The 13,196-nt window shown below is 33.4% G+C and overlaps 1 protein-coding gene and 1 long non-coding RNA gene across 2 annotated transcripts in view; one reads left to right on the forward strand and one right to left on the reverse strand.

The window, feature by feature from the left end:
• Window positions 1-304: 304 nt before the first annotated feature.
• Window positions 305-13,196, reverse strand: part of LOC141378784 (uncharacterized) — a 48,185-nt gene continuing 35,293 nt past the window's right edge. The window contains exons 3-4 of the long non-coding RNA XR_012394131.1: window positions 5,073-5,175; window positions 305-2,236 (exon numbers count right to left, since the gene is read on the reverse strand). This is a non-coding gene — a long non-coding RNA (uncharacterized lncRNA). The remainder of the gene's footprint in view (window positions 2,237-5,072; window positions 5,176-13,196) is intronic.
• The window catches only part of fndc7rs1 (fibronectin type III domain containing 7, related sequence 1), a 71,150-nt gene continuing 63,005 nt past the window's right edge, over window positions 5,052-13,196 (forward strand). The window contains exons 1-6 of the mRNA XM_073929808.1: window positions 5,052-5,162; window positions 5,275-5,293; window positions 9,663-9,926; window positions 10,012-10,266; window positions 10,355-10,618; window positions 12,843-13,100. Coding sequence (XP_073785909.1) covers window positions 5,109-5,162; window positions 5,275-5,293; window positions 9,663-9,926; window positions 10,012-10,266; window positions 10,355-10,618; window positions 12,843-13,100 — 1,114 coding nt within the window. The 5' untranslated portion in view covers window positions 5,052-5,108. The remainder of the gene's footprint in view (window positions 5,163-5,274; window positions 5,294-9,662; window positions 9,927-10,011; window positions 10,267-10,354; window positions 10,619-12,842; window positions 13,101-13,196) is intronic.

A 13,196-nucleotide genomic window follows, 5' to 3' on the forward strand; every position in this document is an offset into this window, starting at 1 on the left:
CTTTTATGTTACTTTAACTTAATTTAATAAGTTCATCAGGTTTTTAACAACTTTTTTAAAAAAAAGTTATACCAGTTATACTCTGCTGTTATTTTGGGATTTCCGCCTGGATTTTGCCTATCCAAATTTAAAAGCTTCCCAAATTCACATACTAAGGTGTAAATGCAAAAATTTAGTATCATTAAAAAAAAAAAAAACTTTGAATTTTCATAAAACACTATTGAAAGTGTTTAAAATAACTGTATATGTTGTCTGTGTTATAATAAATACCTTTAAAAAAAGTGGCGTTTTTTGTATTTTTTTTATAAACTCAAATTTGAAAGTGTACCTTTTAGGTTCTGCGTGGTCTAGTAGTGTGCTGTAATAAATTTTGGTGGTTCCTGCACATGTCTGTAATCATAGAAAAAAAGAAAAATGTCTCCATAATCTATGCAAAAGTTATTGTATTCCAACTGATGAGAGGTGCTATACAAGCCACAGGGATCGATCATTGTTTCCATATTTCACTATTCTTTTATTTGATCAAACATAATTCACTGTGTTAAGACCACATCAGACATATAAAAGGATTACTTACGCACATCACCTCAAAAACAGAGGAGAGATGGCCCTGAAGCACACAGCATAAGGTAAGAGATGACAGCTGTCTGTGCTATCTGAGGCTGCTTAGTGATCATAAATGTATTGTTTTCACTTCTGCACCATGGAAACACTGCGATTCATTCGGCAACTGTTTGATATATAAATATAATTCAGTAAAAAACATGCTAGGACTGTATGAGCACCAGCAAGAGCTTTCATTTGAGCTATAACTTGTACACGTGTCATATAAAAAATATAAAAATGAACCAATGTAAAATACCCAGCTCGGGTATCCAAAATACTGTGTATTTAAGTATAAAACCAAGGTGATGCATATGTGCATGAAATATAGATTCTACACTTTCAAACAAAACCACTTATGGGGGTCTGGTGCAATGCTAGCCCTTTAAATCTTAAAGCGAAAGTCGATGACATCACGGACCCGGTACACGGAACCGGGTTAACGAGTATGACTAATGTAAGTTGAGATGACTAGAAAAGATCATTTGATTTGACTAAAAAAAATAGGGCAGTAAGATTTTTTTAGTGCATTAGTGGTAACTTTACTTAAAGGGGGTGTTCATAAGGCTGTCATGTAAACTTTATAATCACAACATGACATGTCATGAATATAAATGAGATTTTATGCACACTTATGACAATTCATTAAGTGTCATTAGCTCAGATGTCATTTTAAATGCGAAGGTGACGTTGTTTGAGATGTCTGTTTTATTAAGACTTGACATAAATAAATACCTAACTAGTCTTTGTCTTTGTTATGACAACTTACCATGTTAAAACAACAGAACTTGTCATAAATCTGTCATAAACATGATTGTCATAAGGCCATTATAATTCATTCTTTTTCTTTTTCTTCTTGGCTTAGTCCTTTTATCTTAATCTGGAGACGCCACCGCAGAATGAACCATCAGTTTATCTAGCACATGTTTTATGCAGCGCATGCCCTTCCAGCTGCAACCCACCACTGGGAAACATCCATAAACACTTATTAACACAAATACACTATGGACAATTTAGCCTATCCAATTTACCTTTACCATATGTATTTTTATTGTGGACTTGTGGGGGAAACCGGAGCACCCGGAGGAAACACACGCGAATACAGGGAGAACATGCAAACTCCTCACAGAAACGCCAACTGACCCAGCCGGGGCTTGAACCAGCAACCTTCTTGCTGTGAGGCGATTGTGCTACCCACTGCGCCACTGTGATGCCCGCCATTAATATTTTTCTTGACCTCTACTAGTGGTACAAATTGAATTTGTTATTAAAATGTCATTAAATATAATTCAATATTAATGGTGCTCTTATAGTTGTTTGAAATATAAAATATTGAGTATTGACACTTTGATTGAGAAACTTTAATGACAAATTCAGTTGTTTCACTGAAAAATAATTTGTATAAAAATGAATAATTCAATAAAAAATATTCATGACCCAACTATAATGGCCTATACACCAAAAATGTCCTGAGCGTGAGTAGATTTTAAAATTTTGGCGAACTATTGCTTTAAACTGCTTCTCTTAATGAATTTAAGGAAACACACCATTCATCAAACTTAAAAGCAACATACCTGAATACTTCAATATTCCCGTTTTGATAAAGGGCCACATCTGAGAAATAAGGCTTGTTCTGAAAGACAATGAGAACATCGAAATGAACCAATAAGAAAATGAGTTGGATGAGGTTAAAGCTGAAAATTTAGTATTTATTTATTTTTTACTTTGTGTATACTCTATATTACTTTGATCCTGCTACACCTTTCATTAGGAGTCATGATAAAAATTCAATTAATGAAAAAATAAATACATAAATAAAATCACAATCTTGATTCATACATAACTGTGATCTCCTTTCTAAGACTGTGATTCACTTTCATGCATTTGCCTGAATTCAGATCCTGTTAAACTCTTTGGTCATTGGTCACCCTTGATAAAATAACAACACATTATTAATTCATCAATCAACCATAAAACTCGATCACTTCTCTCCTCTCCCTTCATGTTCTGCTATCACTCACGCCATGTGTAAGGACAAACCAAGATGACGATTGGCCAATAGGCAACTATGGAAAATGTGTGTCATTTATTAGTATTTTTTATTATTCTGTACAGATCTTGGAATATTTATTGTACATTTCAAATAAAATATTTTAATTAAGATCATTTTTTCCAAAGAAAAGGACAACTGGTCAAAAAATGTATTACATAAATATAGATAAAACAACAAATAACAAAACCTAACAAACAAAAACTCTCTCATAAAGCTGAAACGCTTCTACATTTAAGTATTAAAAAAGAAAAAAAAAATGGCTAAATTGTTTTCCTGACATCAAATTGTGAGTTTCTTGTTTTAATGATAACCTATTCACAAAAAGTCAATCGGGAAGTTACAATGACTGTAATAGGGTTAAAAACTAGTGTAAAAAAAAAAATAAAAAGTTGCAAATAATGAATGAAAGTACTGCTAGAGTTCTGTTTACAAATGTCATGTTTAATCCAATTTATTACTTGCCATTTATTTGTAGTTGTTTGTAAAACTTACAAGTCAAAAAACAGTTATACGCCAATTTGTTTAAAGTGTACCATTTATAGTCTTGACTACATTCCAGTTAGCGCTGGGCATTATTATCTAGGGCAATCTTCATGCACATTTTGTCAGTGTAGCAGTTACTAGTAAACCTTCAGCATGAAGTTAGGTATAAACGAAGGTCAGAGTCAGCTAGAGCTGGTGGCACTTGTGCTCCAATTGGGCTGTACAAACCTCCTCAGTCTTTTGATTGTCCAACCTATTGTGTTTTATTATTATCTACACTAATACCCCAACCTCAAACCCATCCCTTACAGTAGCCTATTGTGTTTTATTAAAGTCAGATTGAACTGGAAGTTGCCGAGTCTTTTATTTTAGTATGTTCTTCAAACTAAAAGAGTAAATTGAGTAGGGGACAGGGCTTTCTTTTAGTGCATCATTCGCTCAGCTAACTAACAATATAAGAGGGGTGAGATTAAGAATACTGTGGTTGAAGTCATCAAACTGACATAAACAGAGAAACACTGTCACTCCAAATGCCGAAACAAATTTAATTAAATTCAATTCATCTTTATTTCTATAGCGCTTTTACAATGTAGATTGTGTCAAGCAGCTTAACATAGAAGATTGTAGTAAATTGAAACTGTGTCAGTCCAATTTTCTGAGTTGAAGTTTAGTTCAGTTCAGTTCAGTTCAGTGTGGTTTAAATTTCACTACAGAAAGTCCAAACACTAAAGAGCAAATCCATCGATGCACAGCTACACAAGTCCAAACCAAACAAGCCAGCGGAGGAGCAAACTTCACCATTTGACAAAAGTAAAGAAAAAAAAAATGGTCAGACTTTGATTGAAGATTACCAAAACATCTTAAAAATCGAAGCTGTTTGTGTAGCTTTTTAATTAACTCTGTGTAGTTTGTGTGGATAACATGGTTTTACTCCACTCTCACTTTATAACTTCAGTCAACTGTTTGAAATAAATCCTCTTGTGAGATTATTTCATAGTCGTGTGATTATTAGTCATGCTAAATCAATATAAGCAGTTTATAACTAATCATAACAAATCTAACTCTTCGCCAAAGATTCTTCCATGACAACATGTGCATGAAATCGTAGCTTTGCTCAGTCGTGTTTGCTATTTAATTTCAATTAATTGCCCGGTTCTAATTCCAGTTAAAGAAACTTTGTAAATCCAGTGAGCTGTAAATGGATAACATCACAGTAATCAAATCCCTGTAAACAGTTAGTCACTTAACCAGAACAACTAGTTCAGTTCAACTTCAACTGAGGCAAATATTTCAATTAAATAAATGTAATTAGTCTTTTTTTTTGACATACACAGAAAGGACAAATGCAAAAGACCAACTCAGTCACAAGTTCAACATGGTCATAACAATACACCATTTTAATTTAGGTGTAATAAGAGAAAGAACATCTGCGTTTGATAACCAGAAACTGAACCTTTCTTGCTCTTTCAGCTCCAGAATGCTCCAGGCAGGCAAACACAAGGATGGGAATTACACTCTCTTCTTTATTTGTTAAGCTTGCTTTCCTGAAACCCAATGACTAACAACCTATACAGTTTCCTAGTGAAAAACAATCCTAAAACACAAACATATACTTCATTTAAGTCCATAATATATTTTTTCAAATTAAGTAATTATAAGGCAAGTCATGATTAAGAGAAATCAGTTAGAGTCAAAGTTTGTAACCTTAACTAGTCTAAAAATAACCCTTAAACAGTCACCCTGTTAAAACACGCACACACACACACACATACAATGAAACCTGGATGATGTCTTTCCACCCAGAGGCATGCATTTGTCCTCTTTTTTTGTTTGAATGTACTGATTGGCTCTCACGGATCAGGTATACCTGCAACATCCCACAAAAGATTTCATATTTCTCTTCGTATTAGTATGTGAATGTACCTTAACTCACCTCTAACTTATCAGCACCTTACACATCAAATCAAAGATGCACCTTCCAAGGACATTGTGTTTCTTCGTAATGCTGTTTTCACTGACCCAGGTAATTAATTCATCTGTCAAGAAAACAATATGATCAGTTAAAGGTTGATAAGTCATTGTATGTTGAAGGTTTTATGTTTATATCATCCTCTGTGTTTTTCCTTTGTTCTAAGGTAAAAGAAGCTGTTGCAGGTAAGGATTTTATACCTTTATATAAATATTATATAATCTGTACTTTATGTTTATATTAAAAAATGAACATTGTTGCTGCATGCGTAGTGACTGACAAGGTTATAATCAATAATTTATTTATTTATTTATTTAGTTATTTATTTATTCATTTATTATTTATTTATTTATCTATCTATCTACTTATTTATTTATCTATCTATCTATCTATCTATCTATCTATCTATCTATCTATCTATCTATCTATCTATCTATCTATCTATCTATCTATCTATCTATCTATCTATCCATCCATCCATCCATCCATCCATCCATCCATCCATCCATCCATCCATCCATCCATCCATCCATCCATCCATCCATCCATCCATCCATCCATCCATCCATCCATCCATCCATCCATCCATCCATCCATCCATCCATCTATCTATCTATCTATCTATCTATCTATCTATCTATCTATCTATCTATCTATCTATCTATCTATCTATCTATCTATTTATTTATCTATAATTTTAAAATGATGAACATTTAATAATTTAAGTTTTCATTCCTACATTATTAATTATAAACCCACAGGATGAATATATAGATTATGCTTTTATTCCTTTTTGAAGAGAACAGATGAACTGTGCATCACTTTTTCTGTTCGTCAGCACAAAATGCAGATCAATATTTCATTTTTATACCATTTTTGTTTAAAGTGTCGGTGGAAAACACTGAACCACAACCTGTGCTTATACAAAATATAATAAGGCTAGAGTATGAACAAAATATCTTGGAGATGGTCATTTCAGTTATGATTTTCCACCCTTGAACGTTACCAGCACTTTTTTGTCCAATTTGTTATTGTCATTAAGATTGTAATTAAACATTGGAATAGATTAAAATCAAACTCAATGACCTTCTTTGACCGATTTAAATTATCCAACCCAGCAATTATGCAAACAGCATCAGTCTAAATAGGGCTGGGCGATTTGGCCTAAAATCAAAATCACGATTAATTAAACATTTTTACTTATGATTTTGTAAAGTAATTTATTTATTTATTTATTTATTTATTTATTTATTTATTTATTCATCCATGTATTTATTTATTCATTGATTTATTTATTTATTTATTTATTTATATATTTTTTTTATTCATTTATTTTATCACTTATTTATTTATTTATTCATTCATTTATTTATTCATTTATGGTTATATGTCGTCTAAAGGCATATCTGGTGCAGCTTCCAATAATCGTCAATGTAGTGCAAAGTAAGGCTCAAGAATAAGTCCATTGTCTAACTTGACCAGAGATCAGATTCAGATCAGATTCGCAGAGGTAGAACTTAGCCAGAGGCTCTAGCGCCTAGACTGCAGCTCTGCACAAGACGTTTAGCCATATGAGAAATGGTCGTGCCCAACTGAGCTTGGTTTCTCTCTAGGTTTTCTATCCTTCACTTTTGCCAATTGGTGAGTTTTTTTTTTTCTTCGGCGCTGTCGCAACTGGCTTGCATGGTTCGGGACCTGTAGGGCTGCGCATCGATGGATTTGCTCTTCAGTGTTTGGGCACACAGCACTGATTATTAAACCACACTGAACGGAGCTAAACTGAACTTGAACTCTGAAATCTGAACTGACACTGTTTCAAATCACTATAATCTTCTATATGAAGCTGCTTTGACACAATCTACATTGTAAAAGCGCTATAGAAATAAAGGTGAACTGAATAGAGTTTAACAGAACGGGGTCACATGACATGTAGGGAAAGTAATTGAAAAAATCGTCCTGGAAAAATTAGATTGATTTTCTGAATGTCGATTTTGATTACTTTTCGATGAATCGCCCAGCCCTGTACATATCATTTATCCTTCCTGTGAGAAGAACAACACAATTAATAATATAATGAACACAATGAAAAGTCCTACAGAAATATTTAAAATATCAAATAATGCTCAGAGAAATTACCACATCAACAATTAATTTAAACATTTATGTTTAGTAAACAGTTTTGTCCAAAGCGACTTACAATTAAGGAGGCATTCAGTGATTCAACAAGAAGAGGCAATACACACAAGTAGTGCTAAATAAACAAAGGAAATGTTTGTGCTCAGAGAATTAAGTGCTACAGTCAGAATAGGGAAGCTCATTTTATTTTTTTTGCTAGTGAGAGTGTGTTTCTACAGGTGGTTTGTCAAACCCACTCACCTGTGTGATGCACACTTCATTAATGCACAAAGTTTTTGTTTTTGGTTTATAATGTCTGCTCCATCAATTCGAGGAGTCAGGGGAAAAAATAACAGTTTTGCGTTTTCTTTATTATAGTTTTGTTAAAGCTCATTCTATACACAAATATTTTAACAATTTATAGATTGTGTAAATACGTACTGGTATGGCCAAAAATTACGAATAGCCTATTTCGAGTATAGTTTAAAGAGGTCTTTAAGCTTTCTGGAGACTCATGCACACACACACTCTGTCAACTGAAAACTTGACAACGCAGCTAAATCCAAATTGCTAAAAACTTCAAATTTCTAACTGGACATTGATGCCAAGGATTTCATGAGTTGTGTAAAGTTAATTTATACCTAAATTGTTACTCATTTACTTAAATCAAGTCAAATGAAGTAATTGGGTTGAACGTTGAGTCAACTCAAAAAACGTCCTCAAGTTTGTTGCCTTGAATTTTTTTTTTTTTTTTGCAGTGTGGAGCATCCTTGGTATTTTAGGTGTAGTTGCGTAATCATTTAGAAATTTAGGATCAGACTCAAACATATTTGAAAAGAATCACTCCAATTCCAATGCTATCTCACAGCAATTAGTACATGTTTGATTTATTGGCTAATTCGTATGAATTTGTATGATCTCATTCGTACAATTTAGGATGATGGTGGGTTTAGGGGTGGGATTTGGAGCCAGGCCTTCTTTTAAAAATCAGACAAGTCATGATTTTGTATGAATTAGCTACTTAACTGACAACATATAAAAATAGTCATGCTTCTTGGGGAGATCAGTCTACTTTTTGAGTTACCAATTTCAGAATAGTCCCCACCATTCTGACTTTAGAACTCACAATCCTAACTTTATAACTCAAAATCTTGACTTTATAACTCAAAATCCTGACTTAATAACTCGCAACTCAGACTTTATAAGTCAAAATCCTGACTTTATAACTCCCAATTCAGACTTCATAACTCAGAATCCTGACTTTATAACTCACAATTCAGACTTTATAACTCAGAATCCTGACTTTATAACTTGGAAATCTGACTTTATAACTTCGAATTCTGACTTTATAACTTCGAATTCTGACCTTAAAACTCAGAAATTCAAATTTATAACATCCCAGGTAGCAAAGAATTCTGGCCCAGATTTGGCATAAAGATGGCACAGCAGGCATTCGTTTGGCACTGGCAAAAAGCATGTGGGCCAAACAAGGCCCAGGTTTGGCTGAGGTGGCACCATCTTACAGGTGGCTCTCAAGACTTGGGCCAGATATCAAATGAAGTATATGGGTCTATCTACCCACTTTTAAAATACATTTGAATTATTTTTGAGTAAAGAAAAAAATCTATCAATCAGATCGCTTCAAGAAAAAGCACAGCCATAAAGAGAACTGCTTCAAGGGTTTATAAAAACATTGCAGTCACGACACATCAACATATTTGGCCCAGTTATGGGTTATTGACATGGCTGCGAATTGGCCCAGATATGGTCCACGTTTGCCTCTTGTATGGAAGCCACACTTGGTCCAGTCATGTACCGTAATTTACTGCGGCTTGTGGGCCAAGCAAATGCGGATAGTGTGGGCCAGATCTAGGCCAGAGAAATTTTGCTATGGGGGATGGAATTCTGACTTTAATAATAATCGTATTTCTGAATTCATAACCAGAGTTGCGACTTTATAACTCGGAATTGCGACTTTATAGCCTACCTCTAAATTCTGACTTTATAACTTGGATTTCTGACTTTATGACTCAGAATTCTGTGGCAGTGGCAGGAAGGGGCTTCAATAGCTTATTACTTAATAATTTAGTTTTTTTTTAAAGTACAAACGACACAAACATCACAGATGGACCTCCAGTTTATGACCACTTTCAATCAGTAGCATTGTGAACATACACATACACATCTAAAAACATGGCATTTTTCTTTTTCATTAGTCATTGTATCCTGTAAATATTTTTATTCAAAATTGTAAAGAAACATTTCATCTGTTGTTTGCCAAAAATGCCTAGTTATTATTTAGATTTTTTTAAAAATGCAAAGCAAATTGTCAATCCAGAGAGTCTAGAAACTGCTTCATTATTAATATCTTACCTTTAATCATAGTTTTATATAAATGTATGAACTGAATTATAAACTGGGGTTTTATGTCTCCTCCAGACTGTAACATAACATCGACATCATCACCTACTGCGTCGTCTCTCTACGTAAAATGGAGCACTTTTCCAGGAGCAACAAGCTACAATCTGGAACTCAGACCTGTGAATTCATCAATCGTAGCACCCATTTCTGTCCCACCACTCGCTTCGACCACAGTGGAGAAACTGGTCCAAGGCTTAAGACCAGGACAAATTTATCAAGTGATTTTTAGAGTGTACGTGTTCAGTTACATGATATGCATCAATTCACAGATAGCACAGACAAGTAAGTATTGCATCAATGTATCTTTACAGTAACTTCAACACTTGTGTCATGTTCTAGCTAAACTGTACACCTTTCTTCCATGCAGTTCCCGCCACCTCTCAAATCACATATTTAAAAGCAATATCAAGCACCTCAATCAAATTCGAGTGGTCCAGTGCGCAAGGAGCTGATAAGTATATTTTGATTGTGGAGGGACCCAATGAGTTTTACAACCTCACATTTACCAAGCTAAATGGACAGATAGGCAACCTCCAGCGATCCACTTCATACAACTGTTATGTTTACTCCGCTAATGCTGCAGGCATCGGAGCCAAGAGCCTTGTTAAAACCATTAGAACATGTAAGTCTCCTTGTTTTGTTTTTCAATTAGTCAGTCTTATCATTCTATAACCAACAAGTATTGACTATTTGCATAACTTGCTCCAAAGTGGTGCAGCCACCAGATGGCGTGAATGTGACTGGATTAACCCGAACCACGGCTCGAGTAACATGGCAAGCCGTCTCAGGAGTCCTGCTCTACCAGGTGTCAATGTCCTCCAATAATATGCCAGTTCCTGCTTTAAAGAACGTCACCAGTACTACTGCGGACATCTCAAACTTGGAGCCATGTACAACATACACTATTGGGGTTTCATCCTACAACATGTTCCTGGAAGCAGGGGAGGCCAACAATGTCACCTACACAACTATCAGTGAGTCAAAACTTCAAACTCAACATGAAACAAGACCTTTGAATAAAATCAAAGATAAAGTGTTTTAACATGGATGTGTTTTGGATGCTTAGAAACTAACTTGACCAACACTTTTTCAAGAGGTAAAAAGACAAATGACATTTCTTTTTTTAACTTTTGGATCTCACTTGTTACCGTTAACCACAAACCCAGTCACAACAAGGGTACAATTTTAGAAAATTGAGATTTATATATTATATGAATGCTGAATCTTTCCATTGATGGTTGTGATACTATAATATTTGGTAGAGATTTGACTATTTAAATATCTGTAATCTGAGGGTCCAAATCAGAATATTGCCTTTAAAGTTGGCCAAATTAAGTTCTAAACAATGCACATTGCTAATCAAATATTGAGTTTTGATAGGTTTAAGTTTACATTTTTGATATGTTTACAGTATAAAATTGTCTGTCTTAGTGCAACATGCTCTTTACTTTATACTAATGATTTTTGGCATTAAATAAAAATAAATAATTAAGACTTTTTTTTGTCCATTGTCACATTTGGTTTGTTTTTTTGGGGAATCAACTAAGAATGTTCAAAGAACATTTTTTTTGTCGGTTCAAACTTTATACTTATTACAAGTATTTAATTTTTGGAATTGCATTATGTACATGTAATCAGTATTTACCTAATATTAATCAGAATCAATCTGTTAGAATATTAAGTGGCAGATTAACCTTTGTGCACTGTTAAAATTTACTACCTGCTTTAAACTGCTGTAGAAATGCATCAGATAAATATATACATATATACTTTTTTGCATAAATCTGTTAATCAATCTCAGTCCTGATCAAAACTACTAAATTGTTTAGAAAAATTTGAGAATTTAACTCTTTAATTGCCAACGTGGTAAAAAAAAAACACACAAAATAAAGCATTTTTTAATATAAAAAGTAGTCGTGGAATTTTATCAGTCTTTGACATGTGAACGATTAGTAACAGAATTAGCTTTAATGCATTGTTAGATTTTCATTTTTTCTCCCTAATTTACTGTTGTTGGCTGTTTTTGTCCTGTTGACTGCCATTGTAAACACATTTGATGGTGCATAAATACACAGTCTTTGTTTTTGTTTACTCAATGTAGTTCTGAGAACTGAAATGCATATTTTGATTTTGTCAGACACACAGGTGAGTGTGCGAAATGTCACTCTCACAGACACACACTTTAATTTGCTGTTAAACTCTATAAGATCCAGAAACTATATATATATATATATATATATATATATATATATATATATATATATATATATATATATATATATATATACATATATATATATACATATATATATATATATATATATATATATATATATATATATATATATATATTTTTTTTTTTTTTTTTTTTTTTTTTTGCACAGGCCTGTCTAAAGGGCTATTGCTGTCAATTACTGATCAACAGTAAAAATGACACATTTTACCTTGTCTCAACAGGGAAAACCATCAACAATTAAGAATGCATGATTACATGGTGTCATGGTTTTGTAATCAAAGAAACGTGGTTATAATGGAAGTCAATGGGGAAAAATAGCCACCAATAGTACAAAAATGAAAATCAAACAAAAACAATGCATCAAAGGCAATGTTGTTTTACATGTCCCAGACTTTAAATATTTAAAAAAAAAATCCAGTCCACAATTTCTTTTTATACTGAAAATATGCCATTTGTGTGTTTTTTCACCAAATTAATGACATCATTTATGAATTTGGCAATTAAAGAGTTAAAATTCTGTAATATTTTAAACAATTTAGTATAGTTTTAAACAGGACTAAGGATGATTAATAGATTTATGCAAAAAAAAAAAAAAAATATATATATATATATATATATATATCTGATGCATTTTTACAGCAGTTTAATTCAGTGGATGTTTTCTCCCCTAACATAAGAAAAGGTAAGTCAATTTATTCAGAGTGTATTGTTGATTTTATTTTTAAAAAATCGAAGATTTTCTCAAAATGTGTCAAAAAAGGATTTGTCACCAAAAATCATTCTGCTAGCTGAATCACAGAGAACGTTATGGCCAAATTAAGACTCAAGCTCACCCTAGAGTGGATGAAGTCATCCCCAACAGCATGCAAGGGTTAAGATCATATAATATAAAGAAAATAATCTTGTATCGATCTGTACAATAATTTAACTTGATTTAACTGTTCATTTCTTCTTGTTCTCAGCCATTCCAACAGTTTCCTCCATCTCTGTGGATTACAGCTGCAACACAGCTACAGCTTCGGTTAGCTGGAATGCTGTTACTGGCGCCACGCTGTACCGTGCTATCATTACAGATAGTAAAGGACAGTCACTTAACTGCACGTCCACAGACACAAACTGCCAGATTGTGTCAGTGCCTTGTGGAGAACTATACAGCGTACGGATTAAAGCCATCGCTAGCTGTGAAAGCACCTCAGATGGTAGCTATGTCTTCGAGACAGGTAAAAATGTCCTTTTCTTAAAGAGCATGCTCACCAATGATCTAGATCTCTTTAAATGCATAGTTCACAACTAAAAGTAGATGTCCAGATTTTTAC

This window comes from Danio rerio, chromosome 2, assembly GCF_049306965.1.
Source record: "Danio rerio strain Tuebingen ecotype United States chromosome 2, GRCz12tu, whole genome shotgun sequence".
Taxonomy (NCBI): Eukaryota; Metazoa; Chordata; class Actinopteri; order Cypriniformes; family Danionidae; genus Danio; species Danio rerio.